Source organism: Leucoraja erinacea, chromosome 1, assembly GCF_028641065.1.
Source record: "Leucoraja erinacea ecotype New England chromosome 1, Leri_hhj_1, whole genome shotgun sequence".
NCBI classification, from domain to species: domain Eukaryota; kingdom Metazoa; phylum Chordata; class Chondrichthyes; order Rajiformes; family Rajidae; genus Leucoraja; species Leucoraja erinaceus.
In genome coordinates, this window is record NC_073377.1 from 93712686 (window position 1) to 93739247 (window position 26562).

The 26562-nt window shown below is 42.4% G+C and overlaps 1 protein-coding gene across 1 annotated transcript in view; it reads left to right on the top strand.

Annotated features, from left to right (window-relative positions):
• The window catches only part of wdr1 (WD repeat domain 1), a 75537-nt gene extending 70323 nt beyond the window's left edge, over positions 1-5214 (top strand). The window contains exon 15 of the mRNA XM_055639093.1: positions 4581-5214. Coding sequence (XP_055495068.1) covers positions 4581-4690 — 110 coding nt within the window. The 3' untranslated portion in view covers positions 4691-5214. The remainder of the gene's footprint in view (positions 1-4580) is intronic.
• Positions 5215-26562: the final 21348 nt, after the last annotated feature.

Here is a 26562-nt window from a genome sequence, read left to right on the forward strand (position 1 = left end):
AACTTCTTGACAAGGTTTAAGCCACGTTTTAACAGACAACTCCACATACAAAAGGTAATAGAAGTGAGCAATTGTTATTTTTAATCAGAAACAAATATTTTGTTCTGTTAATTATAATGTGAGCAGGATGTGCAGGAATATGAAGTTATAATAGAGCAGCTGATGAATGAAAAGTTGGTCAAGTTACTAAATGGCGTTTCCTGTTCCCATTTTTCCTCTGCCAAAATGGGACCAAGTTGAGAATGCAATGCATGTTATTCCAGAATAGGAGCAGTGTAAACCAGGCAATTATACATCGTAAGACTGGCATATTGAGCAAAGAAAATTGAGAGACGTGTTGACAGCAATCGCAACTTGTTTAGGTTTTTTGTATCATAGATGGGTTTGCTCTGAACTATGCCTAGTCTATCGCAGGCTTGTCACTTTCTTCCATCCAGTTCCTCTGCAACACCGTGTTGCATTAGAAAGGCTAGAAGTGTCATCAAGATTGCCTGTCACCGTGGCCATTCTCTTTTCTGCCTACTAGAAAGGATACTGGAGCTGTAAGGGTCAGACATCCAGAATTAAGAGTCGTTTGTTCCACCACTGCTATCAGATTCCTGATATAATCACCTCTGAACGATCTCGACCCCAAATTTCACCCATTCCTTCTCTCCAAAGATGCTGCCTGTCCCACTGTTACTCCAACATTTTGTGTCCATCCTCTTTCGTCTCTTCTTCCCTAGTGGTGCTGCCCTGCATTCTTACTCTAACTCTACTTCATTTGATGATGCCATTTTACTTTATTTTTAGTGCTTGTACTTCCAATTGTACTGCAATCTTACACCATTCTGTGGTTTTGCACTCTTGTTTATCATTATTGTATGTATTCTGTATACTCTAGGACCTTTGCGAACAAAGAATTTCATTGCACTCTTGTGTATATGACAAAGTAATCTGATCTAAAGACAAAAATTATACTAGCTGTTTTTTATTGTCTATAGATTTTTATGAATTTTAGTGATTTGCATGTCCGTAAACCCAATCTTCCTAGGTGGATAAACATGATCAAAGTCTGTTTATAAAGGTAAATAGACTGTAAGGTCCTTTTACAGTCTATGCAAATCTACTTGCCTTTACTTTCATTTATAAGGATTTCTACAGAGCTCATAATGTGGACTTTGTCTTCATTAAACTTGGATTGCCAATACTGGACCATATTAGCATATGGTACAAGTATCAACTGATAAGCATTTCTTTAAGTTAATCTTGAAATTACAAGGCATGTTATTCCTAAATGTGTTTTTAGCTTTCCAGAGTTTGTACATTTGATGTGATTGTATTTTTGAGCCCCAACCGTTAACTTCAAAAACAAAATTGCCAAGTACTGTATATTGAATGTACTGTAGGATTATAAAGCATCTGAATCCTGTTGTGCACAAAATGCTGCCTTGCTGTTTAGGCTGTGGACCGAGCATCAAAAATGTGTCTAGAAATAGGTTTTCGTGACCCAAGTCACCAAACTACATGAAATTTTCCACAGATTTAGATGAAATATAATTGAGAAGGAAGTCGTAACTCGTCATTGCCAAAAGTTGCACATTAATTAATTAAACTAATTCGAAAATGAGATCGGGAAAATAAGCGCCATCTAGTGGCCAATGCCCGTATTACACCTATTTCCGTGTTGCTGTCCATTTAAACTATATTATTATACCAATTATATAAAAAATAATATGATGAATATAATTGTGAGTTTTTTTTAATGACACTGTCGCAGAGGTTCTGCTCCTGAACCAGCCTAATTACAATACAATACAATATACAATACAAATTTATTATCATTTGAGCCCCAGTGAGACTCAAACAAAATGTTGTTTCCACAGCCATACAAACAAAGACACTGTCTTACAGACATACACATAATTAAATTCACACAAACATCCATCACAGTGAAGCCACTGTGATGGAAGGCAAGTCTTTTCTCTCCCCTGTTCTCCGTGTCTCTCCCGATGTCCAAGCCCCAGGCGGGCGATGATGAGTCCCACGGCCATTTTAGGCCGCGCGGGGCGATTTACGGCCCCGCTCCCGGTCTGAAAGTCCAAGGTTGGAACCCCCACGGGCGATGGTGAGTCCCACGGCCATGAACCCGTGCCGGGTGATGTACTGTCCCGGTCCGGGTTGTTCCAACCCCGTGACACCGGCTGGAGAAGTCACGTTGCGGGAGCTCCGGGAAGCGGTCTCTCTCTCTCCTCCCAGACCCGCGAGCTCCCGATGTCACAGTCCATGGGTTAGGGCAGTTCTTGTGAGTTCCTCCCTTTACTGAACCCCACTGTCTGCCAGTGTGCAGAGTGGGGGTGATGGCCATAGTAGGACCGGGGCAGTCCCAGGCAGGCATGTTCCAGTCACTTTAATAGGAAATTAAATGAGACTGCAGCAGATGTCCCAGGTTTTAAGGGCTCGTGAACCTACCTAAATAAATGGTCAGGACAGATCCTCTAGGTTTCCCTATTTACTGAATCCCGCTGACTGCCAAAGTGGGGAGAGTGGGGGTAACGGCCATAGTGGGACTGGGGTAGTGCCAGACCTGTCTTATTTCTGATGTAAATGTCACATCCTGGCCAAGAATCGAAAAATTAGATTAGATTTGTTTATTGTCATTCAGACCTTTCGGTCTGAACGAAATTCTGTTTCCCTGCAGTCATACATATAATTTTAAAAAAATGACAAAAACACACAATCAACACAAATTTAACATCCACCACAGTGAGTTCACCAAACACCTCCTCACTGTGGTGGAAGGCAAAATCTTAAAGTCTCTGGCTCTTCCCTCTTTGTTCTCCCTCTGCGCCGAGGCGACGGTTCAAACTTCGCAGGTGGTCGCTGCCTCGCCACAGCTCGGAGGCTGAGTCTGGTCTCCGCCGCTGCCGCCGCCGCCACAGCCTCGGTGCCGAGTCAGGTCGCCGCTGCTGCTGCCGCTTCTGCCACGCTGCTGCCTCGGTGCCGAGCCAGGTCTCCGGTGCCGAGCCAGGTCTCCGGGTCAGGTCTCTGCTGCTGCTGCCGCCGCTACAGCTCCGTTGCCACCAGCTCCGCCATTAGGCCTCGGCGCAGACGGAGACGGGGGATACGACCGAAGAAAAAGTCGCATCCCCCGAAGGAAGAGGCCAAAGCATTGTTTCTCCCACCCCACCCACATACATACACAACTTAATAAAACAAAATTAACTAAAACATGGCAAAGAACAAAACGAAAGAAAAAAAAACAGACGTTTTTAGTTATTAATTCTGCATGGACTTCAATTCATAAAATTTCAACCTCTTCGTAATGTTAATAAATGTTGTTAATTAATAATAATTAATAAATTAATTAACAATTGTTAATAAATGATGTTAATTAATCTTAATAAAAGTCCACCTCCAGTTTAAATTCCATTTGGAATATTTTGGAGGGCCAAGAGACCAAGAAGAATGCTAATGAGAATAACAATAGGTTACTACCATAGAAAGACTAGTTCAAGTTCACATATCACCAATTAATTTCTACAGAAACATCAAGCATTTCTGACCATTTCTCACTGCAATGGAAGCCTATAAAGTGCGATCAATATCCCTCCGTTTTTCTCCCGTGGTCATGGCCTGGAAACGGCCGCTACAGACGGCACAATGTACAGCCCCCCCCCCCCCCCGCGGAGATGATCCGCGGCTCCGCGTTCGCGGAGATGATCCGCGGCTCCGCGTTCGCGAATAAGGCTTATTAATTGAGACCGCGGCTTCACTTACCGCCAGTACCTAGGCCCCGCGGTCAGAGCACTTTTTCCCGGTAAGCTATCGCAGGCAGCTCTGAGATTAGCTGTTAAAGACTTATTACTCTACAACAAGCTGGCATTACTGACAATGTTTAATTGACTGTGTTATGGATACATGTAGTTTAGGCCCTCAACTTCATGAATGAATGAATTTATTCACATTATAAAAGGGTGCAATTAAATTAATTAAAGCCCATACAGATAGATTTTCATAAATTCAGACTTTACCTTTCAGTTAGAGTTGATTCCTGGCTGTCCTCTTTGTGTTCCAGCATCTCAGCAGCGACTTTGCTTTCAAGTCTTTCTTCCTCTTCTATCCACTTAGCAGCACATGCTTCAGCCTTTTTAATGCTTTTCTCACTAAATTCAATTACCCTGCTGCAAGTTTCCACGACATGTATTCCACAGAACAACAAATCGCAATCTCCAGTAAAACAGGCATCTGTAGAGGCACCCTCAGCCATTTTGTGTGCTAGCCTGAAGCAAAGCGCGTAATTGGCCAACTGGCATACAACTCAATGTTGCTTTGCTGCTTTGCACGTGCTTTGATTTGACTAAAAATTACCCGAAAAGTTTTTTCTCTAATTTAATTTAAAAAGTGTGCAAGTCTTGTTCATGACGAGTTTCAGGGGTGATGTATATAATTTTTTTACACAATATGTGAAAATTTCATGTAGTTTGGTGACTTTGGTCACAAAACAGTAGAATAAAGCTCCTCGGCCCACAGCCTAGTTTTATAAGTGACTTGTTCAGTCCTGTGAAATTTTTATATTTCCTTTTGTTTTCTCCCCCTAGATACTCATCGGTTATATCATATCGGCTGCATTGTTTGGTTGGATGAACACACTCTGGTGACAGCATCCCATGATGCCTGTATAAAGCAGTGGATCATCACCTATACCTGAACAAGTTATTGTATTTGGGGAGGGGGCCTAGAATTTCAGGGACTAGGGCTGCTGCTGTAGAAACGTAGTATTGAGCAGAATATTTCTTTTTTTGCCCTGTGGGCCCCTTATCACAATCTTATCTCTGATATACTGTGTTGGGAAAGCTTTAGCAGAAGAAAAATGCACGTGAAAAGCACTTGTTAACCTAATCTCTGGAGCTTAATCTTGTACGTTCACATTCCAGAGGCAACAGCCTTATTTGTATTCATATAACCCCTATATGCAGCTTTTTTTCCCTTTTTGTTTAAAGACCAGATTTGACGTACTGAATCAAGAGACTAAAACTCCAATTAAAGAATATTTCTGTATAATGACAAGATAATTAATGTGTGATTGAAATTGATGCAAGTGCAGCTACTGTATATTGTACATGTTATTTCTTTTGCTTTAGAAATCTGTACTGCACAATTATTGCCTGAGATGTTCTCCAGATTATCAGAAAAATACCTAATAAAGTTTTTAATGCTTTAAGAATTCAAAAATTGTTACTTTATAATTGGAGTCCTTGTTCCATTTTAATATAATTAATATCAATATATAGATTGTTGTAGTGCTGAATAGTAAGTGCCAAATTTGTACATAGAATGTTGGGAAAATTTTCTGATGACATATTCACTTTTTAAAGAAATTTTACAATGTGCAACAAAACAAGTAGTTTTAGAATTTTTTTAACTACATTTGAAATCTAGTCTTTCTCAATGCAATACTTGTTGGAAGGAAACCTGAATAGCAAAAAGTATGATTAATCCAATTATCTTGTGGATTATATCCAGTCGAGTTGCTTGCAACATCTACGGTACTAGAGAAATGTTAGAATATATAGCTAATTTAATTATTCTGCATATAGGTACATGGTTGTTTAATAAGGGTTCATGACATTTTGGCATTTGCAGCAGCATGCATTCTTATCTCAAAATCCACTGTTTTTAAACCAGCAGCAATTTTTCCAGAAGCACTAATTTTTTTTAAAGGCTAGTTTCAATGAAAAAGTGCTTGCGTTCATGAGAAATTCTGGCCCAATAGTAATTAAAGTTTGTTGTACATTTGGAGGACAGAATTCCATAAACGACCTGCATGGCAAAAGGCGAATGTGCACAGGAATCCGATGGTCATTCGGTTAGATTGTAACTGCTCTGTTTGTCTAATTCATTTAGTTGCTTTTGCATAACCTTTGTCCTTTTTCCAGCACGCATTTTGCTATTGGTAGAGTTACATGAGACAGTCTTTTGAGTTTGCTGCTTCCCTTTTGTGTGGTTTTGGTTTTGCTTATGACCTGGCTGTATATTCAAAGTGAACCCCTCTTTCTAGATTTACCCAGTAAGGGAAATTCTACCTTATTTACTTTAACTTTTTTGTAAAATCCAATCACTCTTTCTTGAATATACAAACTAACTTCTACAATCTATCCTTTTTCTTGTTTCTATTGAGTCTGCGCTATACCATCTCGTCCCCTTCCTAATATGCAGTGTTCAGAAGTATGCCAGATAGTGTTTGGCAAAGTTTTTATTCAATTGAAACTTTATTTTTGGTATTTTAGCCCTACTGAGAATAAATAGCAAAATGTAAAAAGCAAGAGTAATAATACTTGCCATTCTTCCCGCATGATAATCAGTGTTTTTTTCAATAAATGGATTGCAAAATCTTGTTGGTCTTCCATGATTGCTTAATACTTGCCATTTTGAAAAGTTTTTCAAGTGAGTGACTCTCAATACCATACTATTGGACCATGTATAGGGTGATTTCACGAAAGGTCACTGAATCATAGATCCTCACCTGCGTGACCGCAAAATCCAACTGGGGTACAAGCGTCGCTTCCGGTACATGTTATTTACAGCTCAAAAACGGGCCGTTTTCAGGGTTTTTAACGGGTGTGAAAGTGCGCGTTTTCAGCATCAATAACATGTACCGGAAGTGACGCTTGTATCTATGATTCAGTGACCTTTCGTGAAATCACCCTATTGCTCACTTAATTTTGTTCCACTTGTAAATTCCTGCTGTTGTCTACATAGGCCCTTTTTAGTGTCCTCTGCCAATTCAGGTATATAATCATCCACCTTTTATCATATTGCTGAAAAGTACAGTAAAAATAATCAAAGTGCACATTTCTGGGGAAACAAATTACACAATTTATCAGCTCCAACAATTCCATGTATGTACCATAATGTTCCACCTCGTGTTAAGGTTGTTAGTAATTCTGTGTAAAATTTAGGCAATGCATGTATATTTTAAAACAATTATGCCACAGAAAATTTAAGATGGAATCTGGGAAAATAAACTTGCCAATATAAGGTTAAATGCGTATTATCTGTGAATCCTAATTTCAGTTCAGAGTCAATAGCTAAAGACCAGTTTGAGTACTATTTATTTATTAAAATTATAAGAAACTTGAAGCAAGCTACAGCTCCAACTAACTGCAAATTGCCCACGGGTTGTGAGTGATATTCATCTCTTTACTGTTACTATTGTATCACCATATGTTTGTGAATTTTAATAAAAGAATGATTGAGTACTCTTGGTGTAATAATATCCAAATCTGTTATAAATTGTCAGTATATAACTGGCTAATGTTTTATTAGGGTATGTAGTGGCCATTTGGCTTATTTTCTGTGTCATTAATTATGGCATTTGCCTTTAAATTTTAGACTACCCGTTATTATGTGGGCTGGATTTATTGCGTATTCTAGGGCATGTTTGGAGCTAGGTTGCTTGCGCAGGAGTTTAGGTTTTACTTCAGTTCGGACTTATATGGGGAAGGTTTACCCTTCGACCATGTGAAGTATAACTGAGGCACGAGGAGTTTTCTGACGTTTAAAGCGATATGCTGGAATTTTTACAAGATTAAAGTATGCACTACAATTGCTGTAGATTTCAGTTTGAGGAAGTCTCCTATCGTTTAAGCCTTTTGTACCATTTAAGCCTTTTCTGTTGTGCATCTATTTGTCGTCTTGGGTCTTTCCTATACCAACTCATACGGAGTAGTGACTGAACTTTTACAGTAGCCCTCTTTTGCTTAATCTACTGCCTAACCACCATACCCTTGTAGGCAGCCTGAATGCTAAAATGGTTGCATACCTTATTGACTGATATTGCACAAGTCGGCTTGTACTCGCTAGAATTTAGAAGATTGAGGGGGGGATCTTATAGAAACGTACAAAATTCTTAAGGGGTTGGACAGGCTAAATGCAGGAAGATTGTTCCCGATGTTGGGGAAGTCCAGAACAATACAATACAATACAAATCATAGAGGCTCAAGTGAAATGTTGTTTCTGCAGCCATACACACAAGAAAAAAAGACCCAAGACACAACACAATTTACACAGACATCCATCACAGCGCATCTCCTCCTCGCTGTGATGTAAGGCAAAAACGTATCTCTCCCCTGCACCCTCCCGATGTCAAGAGTCAAAGCACTCGGTGGGCGATGGCAATTGTCCCGCGGCCATTAACGCCACGCCGGGCGATGCAAGGCTGATGTCTTTGTAATGTGATATATTTAACAAACTCGTGCATGAGCCTCGTGACTGAGTTCAAGTGACCTTCAAGATAAAAGGCAGTGATTGCAGAATAAACGACAGATGGCGCAATGGGCTAAGTGTTCGGCTGGCGACCGGAAGGTAGCCGGTTCGAATCCCGCTTGGAGTGCATACTGTCGTTGTGTCCTTGGGGCAAGACACTTCACCCACCTTTGCCTGTGTGTAAATGTAATGTAATTGTGTGAAGCACTTTGGGGTCAATGCAAGTTGACTAAAAATGTGCTATATAAATAAGATTATTATTATTATTATTATTAAACGGGCTCTTGCTCTGGAACACAAACCCGGTGTGGACGTGTCTTTTGTGCTAGTCACAAGTAAGCCTTACCTCAGACAAGAATACAGTACATGGTGTCAGAAGGGAACAAAAAAAGGGAAAGAAGTAGACGAGAGCAAGCCTCAAGCTTCCATGGAAGAGAAGTAGTAGAGGAAGGTTCAAACAGGACAGTGGAGCCACTACCGGCATCAAACAAGACCAACGAAGCAGGGTGAGCCCGGCCAGAAGGAGTATCAGCCCAGTCATGAAAGCAAGTCAATCACGAGAAAAACGGAGATAAGTCGAGAAGCCCGGTCGCAGGGGACGGCCGAGAGCGGGGAAAGCCCGGACGTGAAAGGAAGTCCGGCCCCGAGCGAAGAGTGGGTCCGCGCGAAAGAAGCAGGACACGGCACACAAGCACTTCAGCCCGGTCGGGAGCAGAGTCAGCCCGGTCAGGGGAGTGAAGCAGAGAAAGCTCCGGGTCTTCGTGTTGGTGCTCCCGGCGGGCGCTAGCAAAGTCCCGCAACCGTTGAAGCGGCGCTGGGCGATGTCAGCCCCGCTCCAGGTACTCCTCGACCCCACGACTCGGGCGGGTGAAGTCACCGTTGCGGAAGCCCCGAAAAGTAGTCTCACAGCAGGGACCCGTGGGCTCCCGATATTACTGTCCACCGGACCTGCGGTTGGAGTCTCCGGGGGTCGGGTCGCAGCCGCGCACCACCACAGCTCCACCCGCTCCGGACTCGGCCAGCTCCATGATCGTGAGTAGCTCCGCAGCTCCTTGACTGGAGCCCCAGGTCGTTCCTACTGGAGGCCGCTCCACGTCGCTCAGCCCCCAACAGCAACGGAGACCCGACAGGGAAACGGTCGGGTTCTCCGTGCAGTGAAAGATTTTAAAAGTTTTAAAAGTTTCCCCCCCCCCCCACACACACACACATACCCCTTCAAAAAATAATAAAAACTACATTAAAACGGGACAAAAAATAACAAAAAGTCAGACGGAGTGCAGAAGCAGCTGCGACATGAGTCGCGCCGCCCACTGGAACAAGGGGGTCACAGTTTAAGGATAAGGGGGAAATCTTTTAGGACCGAGATGAGGAAAACATTTTTCACACAGAGTGGTGAATCTCTGGAATTCTCTGCCACAGACGGTAGTTGAGGCCAGTTCATTGGCTATATGTAAGAGGGAGTTAGATGTGGCCCTTGTGGCTAAAGAGATCAGGGGGTATGGAGAGAAGGCAGGTACAGGATACTGAGTTGGATGATCAGCCATGATCACATTGATTGGCGGTGCAGGCTCGAAGGGCCGAATGGCCTACTTCTGCACCTATTTTCTATGTTTCTAAACTGGGAATGACCTATTTTGCATGCTTTGTACCATCTCGAGATTGAAATGACTGCTTGTCGCATAGCTCTATAGCATACCCTTGCTCGGTAACAATGGAAGAAGTTTGCAGAGTGACTATAGCTGCCTTTTGCATCAAGAAATGTTTTCTTTTAATGCACATCATTAAGAATGAACAAATATGGCGTGCTGCCTTGATTTTCTCAACCAATTCTCTGGCTTTAATCCTGCGTTAGAAGGCCTGAATACAAACCTGCTTTTCTCAAACTATTATAATGTCTCACGTGGACATCTCTTATCTGCCGAGCTCTGTATAGTTTCTGTACCACTATGGCAGACCAGCGTAGTTTCTTGAAATACTGACTCTGTTTATGCATCTGATAATAAGTCTGTATGACCTTGGCAGATTTGTGCATGCATTGCAATTGCTTTCGAACAACCATTCGTCGGTAGGCAGCCTGAAGTAGCACAACACTGCTGTGTACCTTCATGTAAGTCTTGCGATCACTTTCCATTGCGATCACTCCCACTGCTCCGCTGTCGATGCTAATTTCCGAGTATGAAAATGGCCATAACTTTTTTAATACTGAAGATATGAAAGTGAATTAGGTGTCAAATTACACTTTTTTAATGCTTTATCTGATGGGATCAATTACAGACTTGATTTTTTAAATCTCAAAATGTTGTAACATTGCTACTGTTCATTATTCCTTCACAGTAAAAGCAGGACTGTTTGGATGTAATGTTTTGGTCACTGTTATTAACAGTAAATCTGTGTACATAGCAGGAATATGGTTTAAAATGTTCTAGTTGACTATTAACCTGAAATGTTGGTTATTAGTATAAGTCTATTATAAGATTAAGTAATAGTCGGTGAGCTGGATAATCTCTTAGAATGTAAAAGGGTTAAGTCCAGGACAGAAAACACAGTGAGAGAACAGAATATAGGGCACCTGAATAGCAACAGATAGCATAGCTTTTCAAATGGTAGGAAAGTTGCCCCTCGGTTAGTTTCTGGGTGTAATTTTGAGAAATGGACTGAAGTCTTGGAGGCTTTGTTCATTTCCAATGATATCACTGGAGAGAAGAAGACATCATGGTTCATAGTAGGCTTAGGATTAGAGGATTATCACATCTTACGTGCATTACTACGGCCAGCAATGCCCACGGATAAAACGTACGAGGAGTGTAAGGAGGAATTAATGGCTCATTTCTCGCCAAAACCTCCAAGGGACATCCAGAAGCAAGGAGCCTGAACTAAAGAGGGCAGGGTGTCCCTCAAAGGACTAACGGGAGGTGCAAAGTGACAAAAGTCAAGTGCCAAGTGAAGAAGGTCAAGTGCAAAAGGCCTAAGGTAAAAGGCAAAGGGAAATTTCCATCCAGAGGGCAACCCTAACTATTCAAGCTGCATTCAAGGGTATGAAGGTACGGAGAGAGATCCGGAACAAACAGAAGGCAGCAACGGTAATACAAGCAGCATTTTGAATGCACAGAGTATACCATCTGTACAAGGCAATGAAACTGGCAGCTATAATAGTACAAACCCATATAGGGCAATACTTCAAATGGAAAGTGATCGCAAAACTTACATGAAGGTACGCAGCAGCGTTGTGCTGCTTCAGGCTGCCTACCGAGGAATGGTTGTTCGATAGCAATTGCGGTGCATGCACAAATCTGCCAAGGTCATACAGACTTATCAGATGCATAAACAGCGTCAATTTTTCAAGAAACTATGCTAGTCTGCCATGGCGGTACAGCAACGATACTGAGCTTGCCAGATAAGAGATGTCCAAGTGAGACTTTATAATAGTTTGAAAAAAGCCTGTTGGTTGTCGAAATATATCCAAAAATGAAGACTTGAAACAATGGCCTTACCTGAAGGATGTCAAAATATCTGAAATAAATTCTAGTGTTGACCTACTTATCGGAACGCATGTTTGAAGGCATTGGAACCTATACAGATTGTGAGGAGCCAAGGTGATGGACCGTATGCTGCGAAAACCCGACTTGGATGGGTTATCTATGGCTCCTTGAAAAGGAACCATGAAAACAGTAATCAGAAGAACTATCCTACCATTTCTGTTAATCAAATATCTACTGATAAATTAAAAAGCTATTGATGAAGCTATACAATCATCATTTTAATGAAAGTACCAGTATGGGATCTGAAGAAATGTCTAGAGAAGAGTTAAAGTTTATAGATATTATGAACTACTCAGTAAAGATTGACGGACACTATTGTCTGGATCTACCTTTCAATCAAGAAAGTGTTAATCTGACGAATAATCGGCATATGGCAGAGCAACGTACCCAGACTTTGAAACGCAAGTTTGGCGAGAATACTAAATTTCATGGAGTAATAATCTCTTTGAAGATGTGGAAGCTTCGAGGAGGGTGTGGAGGTTTACCAGAATGCTGACATTTAAAAAAATATATAACACTACCAGCTTCAACCTCAATTCTAAGTAGCAAGAAATTGAAAAAGTCTCCCTTAATTTGGATGATGTTCTAGCTACCATGATTAAATACCAGTACTGGTACTCTGCAAACAATTGAGAATAACTAGAAGTGGGATCTGCATGCAGTGAATGATCTATCATTAATGATCTACAGCCAGATGAGTGGGTTGGATAGATCATGTATTAAATCTTTGGAGCGTGAGTTTGCATGCTAATTAGATTCCAAAGAAGTCAAACGACATCTATGTCATCCTGCAGGTGAAAGCTGGTACCAGGGCCGGCATTAAGCCGATTCAAACAATTGCTCCCAATTGGGGCCCGCGCATAAGGGGGCCCCGCGCCAGAGTAATCTACCCTCGGCTCAGGTAGATGTATCCCGGGTGGAGGAGGGGGGAGGGTGGAAGAGGGGTGGAGAGAGAGTAGAGCGGTGGAGGGGGAAGAAAGGGATAGAAGGGGAGGGGGTGTGAGGGGGAATGGAGAAAGAGGAGATGGGTCGTTCCCTCATGGTCCCGGGGCAGCGCTCCCACCCCTCCAGTCGCCGTGCTTCACGCACACAGCCCCGGCTCCATCTCTCTCTCTCCCTGGGAAGACGCGGTGAACAATACAGGGAGGGCCGGCCGGGGGTTAGAGCAACGTTTACAAACCTCGGTCTCAGCTCACACCCGTCAGCCGGGACCCCGGCATCCTCTCCTGCCGCCGGTCTTCTCGCTCTCTTCTCTCCTCCCCTTCTATCCCTCCCTTCCCTACTTCCCTTCTTCCCTCCTTCCTCTCTTTTACCTTATCTCCTTCCCTCCCTCCTTTCTCTCTTTTCTCTCTTTTCCCTTCTCTCCTCCCCTCTGTCCTTTCTCTCCTTCCCTCCCTCCCTTCTTTCTCTACTTAATCCCTTCTCTCTCTTCTCCCCCCTCTCTCCCCCTCTCTCCCCCCTCTCCCCCTCTCTCCCCCTCTCTCCCCCTCCCCCTCCCCCTCCCTCCCCTCCCCCCCCCCCCCTCTCCCTCCCCCCCCCTCTCCCTCCCCCTCCCTCCCTCCCCCCCCCTCCCCCTCTCTCCCCCCCCCCCCCTCCCCTCCCCCCCCTCCCCCCCCTCCCTCCCCCCCTCCCTCCCCCCCCCCCCTCCCCCTCCCTCCCCCCCCTCCCTCCCCCCCTCCTCTCCCTCTCCTCCCTCTCTCTCCCCCCTCCCCCTCCGCCCCCCTTCCCTCTCCCCCCCCCCCCTCTCTCCCTCTCTTTCCCCCCCCCCCCTCTCTCTCCCCCTCTCTCCCCCCAAAATGTAATGCCTGGACATAGCAGGGCACTGTTTGGAACAAAGAGGGGACTCTGCAGGGGATTGAAAGGGAACCGCCGTGAGGATGCCGAGATCGACGGGGAACTGGCAGGATGCCGAGAACTAAAGGGGACCCGTGAGGAGCCGCCTACTGCCATGTGCGGTGGTAGGTAGAAGATTGGACTTCTTGGTGAACTTTTCCTAACTTATCTGCCGCAGGAAATGTGGTGACACTTCTGTACTGCCCAGGTGAGATCTGCTGTATGCATAATGGGTTGGATATAAAACAAAGCATTGTACCTAGGTACATGTGACAAAATATTATTGAATCATGCATATTGGATATCTGGGGTATTGTCACGGGTCTGTGAAAAGAAAGAGATTAGTTAAAACAAATGTAGGTCCCTTACAGTCAGAAACAGGTGAGTTGATCATGGGGAACAAGGATATGGCGGACCATATTTGGATAACTACTTTGGTTCCGTCTTCACTAAGGAAGACATAAATCATTTGCCGGAAATAGCAGGGGACCACGGGTCAAAGGAGTTGGAGGAATTGAGTGAAATCCAGGTTAGCCGGGAAGTGGTGTTGGTTAAATTGAATGGATTAAAGGCAGATAAATCCCCAGGGCCAGATGCATCCCAGAGTACTTAAGGAAGTAGCTCCAGAAATAGTGGATGCATTAGTAATAATCTTTCAAAACTCTTTAGATTCTGGAGTAGTTCCTGAGGATTGGCGGGTAGCAAACGTAACCCCACTTTTTAAGAAGGGAGGAAGAGAGAAAAACGGGGAATTACAGACCAGTTAGTCTAACATCGGTAGTGGGGAAAAACTGCTAGAGTCAGTTATTAAAGATGGGATAGCAGCACATTTGGAAAGTGGTGAAATCATTGGACAAAGTCAGCATGGATTTACGAAAGGTAAATCATGTCTGACGAATCTTATAGAATTTTTCGAGGATGTAACTAGTAGCGTGGATAGGGGGGAGAACCAGTGGATGTGGTGTATCTGGACTTCCAGAAGGCTTTTGACAAGGTCCCACATAAGAGATTAGTATACAAACCTAAAGCACACGGCATTGGGGGTTCAGTATTGATGTGGATAGAGAACTGGCTGGCAAACAGGAAGCAAAGAGTAGGAGTAAACAGGTCCTTTTCACAATGGCAGGCAGTGACTAGTGGGGTACCGCAAGACTCAGTGCTGGGACCCCAGCTATTTACAATATATATTAATGATCTGGATGAGGGAATTGAAGGCAATATCTCCAAGTTTGCGGATAACACTAAACTGGGGGGCAGTGTTAGCTGTGAGGAGGATGCTAGGAGACTGCAAGGTGACTTGGATAGGCTGGGTGAGTGGGCAAATGTTTGGCAGATGCAGTATAATGTGGATAAATATGAGGTTATCCATTTTGGTGGCAAAAATGGGAAAGCAGACTATTATCTAAATGGTGGCCGATTGGGGAAGGGGGAGATGCAGCGAGACGGTGGGTGTCATGGTACACCAGTCATTGAAGGTAGGCATGCAGGTGCAGCAGGCAGTAAAGAAAGCGAATGGTATGTCAGCTTTCATTGCAAAAGGATTTGAGTACCACACAATTTTGAAAGATTAAATCAGATAGAGGGGAATTATTAACACTATCCAATGATATCAATAAAAGATTCGCTCAATTTTACCAGAATTTATACACATCCAAAACGCTAACAGACAATAATAAAGTTTCAGAGTTCTTGGACAATTGTAATCTTCCAAAACTAGAATTGAAGGAACAAGAGGAATTGGGAGCACAAATTACATCTAAGGAAATAGAAGACACAAACACATTAAAGAATGGAAAAACACCAGGACCAGATGGATTCGGTAATGAATTTTATAAAAGTTTTTACGACATAGTTACACCACGTTTACAGAAAATGTATACATATGCTTTTAAAGAACAAATCCTACCTGAAACACTAGCAGAATCAACGATTACATTAATACTTTAAAAAGATAAAGACATAGAAGAACCCGGATCATACAGAGCTATTGCATTGTTAAATACGGATCAAAAAATATTAGCAAAAACATTAGCTAGAAGACTAAGTATATGTTGGTAAATTAATAAATACGGATCAAACGGGATTCATACCCTAGAGACATTCATTTAATAACCTGAGACGTCTGCTTAATATATTGCATTCACACAAACCTGAAGAACAAGAGTTATCAATTATTTCATTGGATGCAGAAAAAGCATTTGATCAAGTAGAATGGGATTACATGATTAAAGTATTGCAAAAAATTCAAATGGGAGAGAACTTCATCGCATGGATAAAACTATTATATAACAAACCTACGGCTAGAATATTTACTAATAATATACTATCTACGAAATTCCAATTGTCAAGGGGCAATAGACAAGGATGCTCCTTATCACCGCTGATATTTGTTCTGGTAATTGAACCTCTAGCTGAAAGAATCAGAACACACCCGGATATTTACGGTTATAATACAAAATATTCAAATAACATAATATCTTTATACGCAGACTATGTACTATTGTACATCTCAAAACCCCAAATTAGTATACCAAACATATTAAATCTAATTGAGGACTTTGGATCTTTCTCAGGATACAGAATAAATTGGAACAAAAGTGAAATTATGTCGATAAAGCCGAAAGACTCAACACATCTCTTAAAATTCTCCTTTAAAATAGCTACAGAAACATTTTAATATTTGGGAATTTAAATTACTAGAAATTATCAAGCTATGTTTAATGCCAATTATAGTCCCTTACTTAAGAAACTAAATATTTTAATCAAATTCTGGAAAACGCTCCCGATGCCTTTAATAGGTTGAATAAATGCTTTAAAAATGATCTTTCTACCACAAATCCTATATCTATTTCAATCAATCCCTATATATCTTCCAAAAAAGTTTTACAAAAAACTGGACTCAGACATCACAAATTTTATGTGGGACTATAAATCCCACAGAATACAAAGAACACATCTGAGCAAACCCAAAGAGCTGGGTGGTCTAGCACTCCCTAACTTTATGTACTATAATTGGGCAGTAATATAAAAAATATGATTCACCTGCTGGACAATTCTGCCCAGCGGGTGGACTGGATTGTAATGGAGAGAGAGGACTGCTCCCCGTGTAATATAGGAGCGATTCTCCTCTCACCAATGAATCTGAATAACACAAATTACAATAAAAATCCAATTATACATAGCACAATTAGAACATGGAAAGAAATAAAACAGAATCTAAAATTAAGATATCTATCTCTTTTATTGCCAATAGTCAATAATTTGTCATTTAAACCCTCTAGTATAGATAAATCATTTACACAATGGGAAAGAATAGGAATCAAAACGCTCGGAGACTTGTATGAATTTGGAAAATTACTATCATTCCAACAATTACATAACTGAAATATAATTTGAGAAATAATCAATATTTTAAATATTTTCAAATATGTGACTATCTGAAAAAATATACAAAAGACTATCATAATATGCCTCTAGACTTACTGGACGAAGCAATAAAGACTGAATCAGCAAATTTAATATCATACTTATAACACTATTTTAAATGTAGAAATACCTACAACTGACGGTATTAGAAGAGACAGGGAACAAGAACTAGCTATAAAAATGTCAAAAGAGAGCTGGAATAAACACTTACTATATGTGCATAAATGCTCGATTAATGTAAGACATACTCTAATTCAATTCAAAACATTACATAGACTATACTATTCAAAAACCATAATAAATAAACTTTTCCCTAATGTCTCACCCATTTGTGATAAATGCCAGTCTCAAAAAGCTACTATAGCGCACTCATTTGTTTTTTGTATAAAAATCCAAAAACTCTGGACCGAAATCTTTGAAATATTCACAAAATTATTTAAAATAAAACTGATACCAAAAGCAGAATGGATTATCTTTGGAATAATGGAAGGTAGCCCTGAACTAAACGTGTTCCAAAAGAATTTATTTAATTACGGGCTAATAACGGGAAAAAAGCTTACATTCAAATTCTGGAAAAACACTCCTATACCAACAATAAAAATGTTGATTTCAAATATGTTTGAAATATTACACCTGGAAGATATGAGACTCCTCCTCGCAGGCAAAGCAGACCACTTCCAAACACATGGTGTGCATTTATGGACTTACTACAAGTCATTATGCATTTTGCATAACTACATTATGCATTTGGTGGCAAAAACAGGAAAGCAGACTATTATCTAAATGGTGGTCGACTAGGAAAAGGGGAGATGCAGCGAGACCTGGGTGTCATGGTACACCAGTCATTGAAAGTAGGCATGCAGGTGCAATAGGCTAGGAGACTGCAAGGTGACTTGGATAGGCTGGGTGAGTGGGCAAATGTTTGGCAGATGCAGTATAATGTGGATAAGTGTGAGGTTATGCATTTTGGTGGCAAAAACAGGAAAGAAGACTATTATCTAAATGGTGGCCGACTAGGAAAAAGGGAGATGCAGCGAGACCTGGGTGTCATGGTACACCAGTCATTGAAAGTAGGCATGCAGGTGCAACAGGCAGTGAAGAAAGCGAATGGTATGTTAGCTTTCATAGCAAAAGGATTGAGTATAGGAGCAGGGAGGTTCTACTGCAGTTGTACAGGGTCTTGGTGAGACCACACCTGGAGTATTGCGTACAGTTTTGGTCTCCAAATCTGAGGAAGGACATTATTGCCATAGAGGGAGTGCAGAGAAGGTTCACCAGACTGATTCCTGGGATGTCAGGACTGTCTTATGAAGAAAGACTGGATAGACTTGGTTTATACTCTCTAGAATTTAGGAGACTGAGAGGGGATCTTATAGAAACTTACAAAATTCCTAAGGGGTTGGATAGGCTAGATGCAGGAAGATTGTTCCCGATGTTGGGGAAGTCCAGGACAAGGGGTCACAGCTTAAGGATAAGGGGGAAATCCTTTAAAACCGAAATGAGAAGAACTTTTTTCACACAGAGAGTGGTGAATCTCTGGAACTCTCTGCCACAGAAGGTAGTCGAGGCCAGTTCATTGGCTATATTTAAGAGGGAGTTAGATGTGGCCCTTGTGGCTAAGGGGATCAGAGGGTTTGGAGTGAAGGCAGGTACAGGATACTGAGTTGGATAATCAGCCATGATCATATTGAATGGCGGTGCAGGCTCAAAGGGCCGAATGGCCTACTCCTGCACCTAATTTCTATGTTTCTATGTTTCTATAAGGTGCAACAGTAATTTAAAAAATAAATGGTGCCAGGATCTGGTAACGGGGGATGAAAAATATGGTTGGTATATCCCTCTTTGCGTTGTTTTTTTAATAGAGCAATTGTTTCTCTTTCTTTCTTTCTTTTCTAGGGTCTATTCCTTAACTTTCTTCACTAACTCTCTTTCTAATGGACTTTTGTTCCCCAACACTTTCTCGCACTATCACGACTCTTTCTCACTTTCATTACTTCCTTTATTTCTATCTTTCTTAAAGCTCAAAAAATAAAGGGGTACAACAAATGTAATAAGATATATGTGGTGTGTATTACTGTAACTTTTTGCACTTCTAATAAATAAATTAATTCATTTTAAAAAATAATAAGAAAGGATTTTGCTGGATCGGATGGTTCCCCCTGGCTACTTCCACGCTGGGTTCTTAACACTGCCAACTCCTCCAGCTTCCCCAGCTGGCGATTCTCCCTGGTCTTACTGATCGTCTAGCTGACTCCAAGCCAAATCCTAGCTTGTCCATTGCTGGGTCCAGGCATCTGCAATCCAACTCAATTCATGTTCGAACCAAAGCCATGCAAAACCTGGACAAACTCACATACACATGGCTGAATGCTGGCAGGTCATAAGGACATGAGGAATAGGTGTAGAATTAAGTCATTTGGCCCATTCAATCATGGCTGATCTATCTCTCCCTCTGAACCCCATTCTCCTGCCTTCTCCCCATAACCTCTGACACCCGTACTAATCAAGTATCCATCTATCTCTACCTTAAAAATATCCACTGACTTGGCCTCCACAGCCTTCCGTGGCAAAGAATTTCACAAAGGTCCAATGATAACCATTAGCTCAGCCAGTATGATTTAGCTAGGTTGCATAAATTCAGATTACTTCAAAAATCAGTGACACAGTAGGCTGTGGGTACTGGTATTCATATGAAAAATAACTGCTAGAGAAACTCAGTGGGTAAAACAGCATTTGTGGAGGCAGGGGTTGCCAGGTGATAGGTGAGAGTAAAGGGAGCTTCACCCTTCCCACTCAATTCTTTATACTTCCAATATCCCCCATCTCAGTCATGATGAAGGGTCTCAGACTGACAAGCCAACTATTCCTTTCCCTCCACACATGCTGCTTGGCCCACTGAGTTCCTCCATCAGTGTTTTTAAATTTTTATTTCAAGGTAAGAAATTATTTATGTGGACAATGATATGACTATGGTTCCAAACCTCAAACATCTGTATTGATAATCAATCATCGCACTTTAAGAATTGAGCAAATCTAGGTTAGGACAATATATTTTCTGTAACATGGTGCCCAGAACTGAACACAATACTTTTAAAGCGATCTTATCCACGTCTTATACAACTGCAACATGACCTCCCAATTTCTATACCCAATACCCTAACTGATGACAGACAAAAGACATTTTGACCACCAGCGACTCGACTTTCAAGAAACCATGCACTTGCACTCCTAGACCCCTCTGCTCTCAAACACTCCCCAGTGGCCTACCATTCACTGTGTAGGCCCTGCCCTTGTGAGACGTTCCAAAACACCTCATACTCCTCTGTATTAAATTCCATCAACCATTCCTCAGCCGACCTGGCCAATCGATCCAGATCCTGCTGCAATCTTCCACAACCATCTTCACTAACTGCAAAACCATCCTCTTTTGTATCATCAGCAAACTTGCTAATCTTGCCCTGTATGTTCTCATCCCAATCAATACAATCAATACAATACAATTAATACAATCAGTTTTATTCATCACATTGCACATAAAGTGCAAGTGAAATGAATTTGTAGATGACATTGATGTAGATGACAAACAGTAATGGGTCCAGCACCGAACCCTAAGGCACACCACTAGTCACAGCCCTTCAGTCTGTGAAGCAACCTTCCACCATCACCCTCTGCTTCCTTCCATGGAGCCAATTTGCCATCCATTCAGTTATCTCTCCTTGGATCCCATGCAATCTAACCTTCCAGAGCAGCCTACCATGCGGAACCTTGTCAAATGCCTTAACGAAATCCATGTATACAACATCTACAGCCCTGCTCTCATTAATCTTTTTGGTCACGTCTTCAAAAAAATCAGTCAGATTTGTGAGACACAACCTCTCACGTACAAAACCATACTGACTGTCTTATCAGTCTTTGCCCGTCCAAATACCTGTATAACCTATTAATTAACCTCAGAATACTCTCCAGTAACTCTCCAACTATAGATGTTAAGCTCACCGGCCTATTGTTCCCAGTATTTTCCCTGCAGCCTTCTATAAAAGAGGCACAACATTTGCCACCCTCCAGTCTTCCGGCACCTCACTTGTATTTAAGGACGATTCATAAATTTCAACCAGTGCTCCCGCAATTTCCTTTCTGGTTGCCCCATAATGTCCTCGGATGTAGCCTATACCTGTCCCATGCATCCTTGTTGCTTTTGACCAATGCATCAATTTCCCTTGTCAGCCAAGCTTCCTTACATGTGTCTGCTTTGCCCTTCACTCCAATGGAGACTTTTGAGCTTTGATTCAAATGCTAAATTTCTCTCATTAATATTTTTTTTTTTAACATTGATTTTCTATACTCTGTTTGCCATCCATCTTAGTGCAATAATATATGGTTCCTTTAAATTTTCTGCCTTCTTTACCTAATTTTGTTTGCTATAGGTAATGTGTCATCCTTTGGATTTTTTCTTTCATGTTGGAATGTATCTGTTCTGTGTAATCCAGAAAAAGAACCTTTTGAATGTTTCTACCTCAAATGACTGATCCTACATTAGCTCTGTCACTTCATTTTAGCCAACTATGAGCATTATGTGCTTAGAGTCATAATGTGGTATGACATAGAAACAAGCCCTTCAGCCTGCCATGACATCAACTACCCAGTTACCCTAATCCTACATTAAACCTATTTTTTAATTCCACGTTATCACCAACTCTCCCCAGATTATTAGATTCCACCATTCATCTGCTGCTGGGCAAACTGCAGGGCTCAAATAACCTACCGATACACACAGATTTGGGATGTGGATGTAAACAGGTGTACCCAGAGGTTATTGGATTCTGTCTTCTCTCCCTCAAACTGAATGCAAAATGTATTATATATCTGCCCTTCTCTTCCACATACCCATGGTTTATGTATCTTCTTTATAGGAAATTGAGCTCTCAAGTTAACCTCCTTTCTTGTATTTTGTTATTGATTAGTTAACTCTAGTTAGATCACCAAATTCCTGGCAGACAGGAAGTAGCATGTGAGGCTGGGAAAGCACATCTCAGACCCGCAAACGTTCAGCATAGGAGCACCGCAAGCCTGTGTACTCTCTCCTCTCCTCTACTCTCTCTACACCAACATCTGCACCTCCACAGACACCTTCTCAAGTTTGCGGACGACACAACCCTGATTGGACTGATCCAGGATGGGGAGGAAACTGCCTACAGACAGGAAGTGTCACAGCTGGCGTCCTGGTACAGTGGAATTGATTTTAGACTTTAGGAGAGCTCCCCCTCCCCTCACCCCATTCACCATCAACCACACTCACATCTGTGGAGTCTTTTATGTTCCTGGGAACCAACCATTTAGTGAGCGTGATATGCAGCAAATCTAATACATAGCTGACTTTATAATTTTGTAAAAATAGACTGTGAAATTTATCTTGATGTAAAAATTGCTGGAGGAACGCAGTAATTTGAGCGGCAGCTATTGGGGGAAGGAAGTATCGACATTTTCAGTCAAGACACTAGATCAGGCCTAATGCAAGAGCTCAACCTGAAACATCAACAATTGCTGCTCGACACTGCTGAATACCTTCAGCGGTTAGATTTTTGCTCCTGATTCCTGTCTCTAGTGTCTCTCTATATGTTGGACTATAATTTTGCAATTTAACGCGGCTACTTTCCAATCATTTTTGCCCACCCTTATGTCAGCCAGTTTCTGGGCTTTTACATATTTGTTACAAGTGCATATAAAATTACACTAAAAATAAAATTACATTAATATATGTTGTGTGTGTGTTTTAATTATTCATTTTCTCATGATGATCAAGGAATAGGCATGTCACAACTATTCTTGCTTTTCCTCAAATAAGCCTCAAAAATTAGCTGCAGGATTTAAGGACACGCTGCTGTATATCCAGATTTGCTTCCATAACAGGGATAGCCTGCATTGTAAAGTGAACACATTTTCCAGGAAATATAAATTGATTGAGTGAATGGGTAAAATAATGATAAATATCCTATAATTCAGTCAAATCAGCCACTTTCACCAAGAAAGAGATAGATCAGAGAATGTTTCAAAAGTTCAGAAAGACATGCAGAAGTTTGGACAACTCCAATCATTAGCAGGAAGGGCAGCACAGTGCCGAAAGGGTAGAGTTGCTGCCTTATGGTGTAATTATGCTCCTATAGCTTACCCCCTTAGTCTAGTTCTGTAAAACACCGAGTCAAGCACTGGATCAATGAATTCTCACTAACACAAACAAACTTCCTATACGATACCTAACCAACACCGCGGGTCCGATCCTTGTCTCTACTCGTCCAAGCCCTTCAGCCTCGTGCGAATAGACACCTCACACAGTCACACAGTCCCAAGTGCACTCCCAGAAGATCGGCTCCGATCGATGCGGTGTCCCCTCTTTTATAGGGTATCGGACCCATGGCGCGATACCCTCAGAGCTGCTGTAGATTTGGAAGCAACAGCAGGAGAAGTTAAGCAAGAGAAAACATTGATTGGCTTTAGCCCAAGTGGGAGGAGAAAAGTGAGTCAGAGGGGGGAAAACAGTTGAAAGCTGAGGAATTTGGTTTGTAAATTGGCAAATTAGGCAATTTATCAGTCAATATAAGCAAGACGGCTATTAGGGAGCGGCAGTGAATGAGCGGCCTTGTGAGGGAAGTGCCCTGTTAGTAAAGTGTGAGTCTTTCGCTCGAGAGTCTTCGGCGAGGAGGCTACGCAAAACATTGGAGAGGGAGAGACGAAAGAAGGAGATGTCAGGCAAGCTGATTCCGTGTAATGCTTGCAGTATGTGGGAGGTCAAGGACACTGTTGGTGCCTCTGGCTTCTACAAATGAGAGAAGTGCATCCAGATAGAGCTCCTGAAGGACCGTGTTGGGGAACTGGAGAAGCAAGTGGATGACCTCCGGTTCATCCGAGAAACTGAGTCGTTCCTCGACAAGTCCTACAGTACGATTGTTACACCTAAGGTACTGGAAGAGAGAAGGTGGGAGACGGTGAGAAAGGGAGGGAAGCATGGAATGCAAACATCCATCCCGGGTGTTGCACCTCTTGTGAACAGGTTCACCCACTTAGAAGCTGTTGGGACAGAAGACGTTGTTACACTGAGCGGCGGACTGGCTTGCGATGCAAATAGAGCTGTTGAGCCAAAACCAAAGAGGCCAAAGTCAGGCAATGCCATTGTAGTGGGAGACTCCATTGTGAGAGGTATGGACAGGGGTTTCTGCGGCAACAGACGGGATTCGAGGATGGTGTGCTGCCTTCCTGGTGCCAGGATCCAGGATGTCACAGACAGAGTGCAGAAAATCCTCAAGGGCAAAGGTCAACAGCTGGAAGTCGTAATGCATGTCGGCACAAATGATGACGGAAAGAAGGGGATGAATATTCTGCAGCGTGACCTCCAGGGTGGTAATCTCTGGTTTGCTTCCAGTTCCTCGTGCTGGCGAGAGCAGGAACAGGGAGATACAGGACCTGAATGTGTGGCAGAGGAACTGGTGCAGGGGGCAGGGATTTAGATTCCTAGACCTCTGGGTTCTGTTTTGGAGTACGGGGGAACAGAAAAAAGGGACGGATTGCACCTTAACAGGTGGGGGACCAGCATTTTTCAGGCAGGTTTGCCACTGCTACACAGGTGGTTTTAAACTAAATAAACGGAGGCGGGGGGGTCAAATGGGATAGTCAAGGACGGATTTAAAGGGAAAGAGAGCTGACAGGAAGGCACTGCAACGGGTGGTGAAAACTGCTCATCACATCATCGGTGCCCGCTCCCTGCCATGGCTGCCCTCCACCGCACACGGTGTCTGAGATGGGCTGGGGAAATCATTAAGGACCCCTCACACCCCAACCATGGACTATTTGCCCTCCTCCCATCAGGGAGGCGGTACAGGAGCCTCGGGTCTCGCACCAGCAGGCTGAGGAACAGCTTCTTCCAAAATACCATTACCCTGCTGAATTCACGGGCCCGACACTAGCTATCTTTTATACCCTTTTATCTGTATATCTGGAATTCAGTCCCTTGCAAAGGAAGACATAGGGACTGATGAGGTAGAGTCACTGTGGATTGAGTTGAGGAATTGTAAAGGTAAGAAGACATTAATTGGTGTTATCTACAGACGCCCAAATAGTACCCCGGATGTAGGGTGTAAGTTGTAGCAGGAGTTAAAACTGGCATGTAACAAAGGTAATAGTAAGGTTAAATGAGAACTTACCAGTTTGAAGTTTGAGCTTTATTTTATGAGGAGTTACGATGAGGGATTACGTGAAGACCCCACCAGCACGCGTGCGCGACATTCTTCAAAGCAGCGGTGTGGAATCACAGTAATAGTAATTGAAATAAACATAGTAAGATAAGAAGAACTAATATACCAGTTGACCTTTATAATAGAGGGCGGGAGCGGAGAGCACGTAATCCCTCATCGTATAGTAAGAGGAAGTAAATTGGCACTATGGGCAGCCAATTATATTGGCCAGATTGACAAATGATATCGATCTTATTCCACCCATATGATTAATATATGCCACCATTGTGGTATTATCAATTTGTAGGCGGACATGCAGATGGTGCATTGTGAGCAATAGGCTTTTTACCCATGAAACGCACCCAGCATCTCTAAATACCCAGTGTTTTTAGTAATGATGATTACTAATAATGATGGGCTGGAACTATGCCAAGTATTCCCTTTCATCATTATAACTCCGAATTGCTTTGGCTAGTAACTGCATAGGTCGATTAAAGTGACCTGCAAGGTGTTTTTGCTCTTGCACTTTTGCCCTTTTTAAACTTTAATGATGCAAGGCCCAAACTGAGTAGCTGGAAATGCTGCTACTAGTTTTCCAATTACCCTTGTCTCCTGTCTAATAGATGGTTTCTTTTGTAATAATTAATTTTGTTGTAGGCTTCCACCAAGTCTGCTTTACTCTTTGGCAATGTTACAGACATATGGTAAAATTAATTGTAAATCCCAGAAAGTCCATAGTTGTGGATGCTGTCAACTTAGATTTATCTGGATGGAGATGACCCGAGTTTCACCCCAATGTTTGGTAGCTAAAACTGCTGATTTAGCTAGATCCAGGGTTCTTCCCCACGATTGATATATCGCCAAGATATGCCAATAAATTTTGTTTCTAATATTGTCAAGGCCAGTTTTAATATCTTAGTGAACAGTCTTGGGGCTGAAGTTAGGCCATTAGGCAACGCTATACTCTGCCATAGTTGCCCCATCCAGTTAAATTTTAGGTATCGACAATGATCCCTCCATATCTCACAAAACAAGTGTAACATTCCCCCTGTTAGTACAGGTCATACACCTTTGTGTTCTGGAAGGAAACAGATTCACCTACCTCCCTGGTTGCCGGTGGTACGTCCCTTTCTTCAATTTCTGCGGAAGAGGTGCCGGAGTGCGAGGTTGGCACATTTTCCATGAGGGTTGCTCTGGGCTTTGGCCTAAAAAGGACATTCGTGGTGCTGCGCGGCCCTCATGCTTTCACCAACATCCTGGTGTTGATACCGGCTGGTAGTTGCATAGGGGTGCTG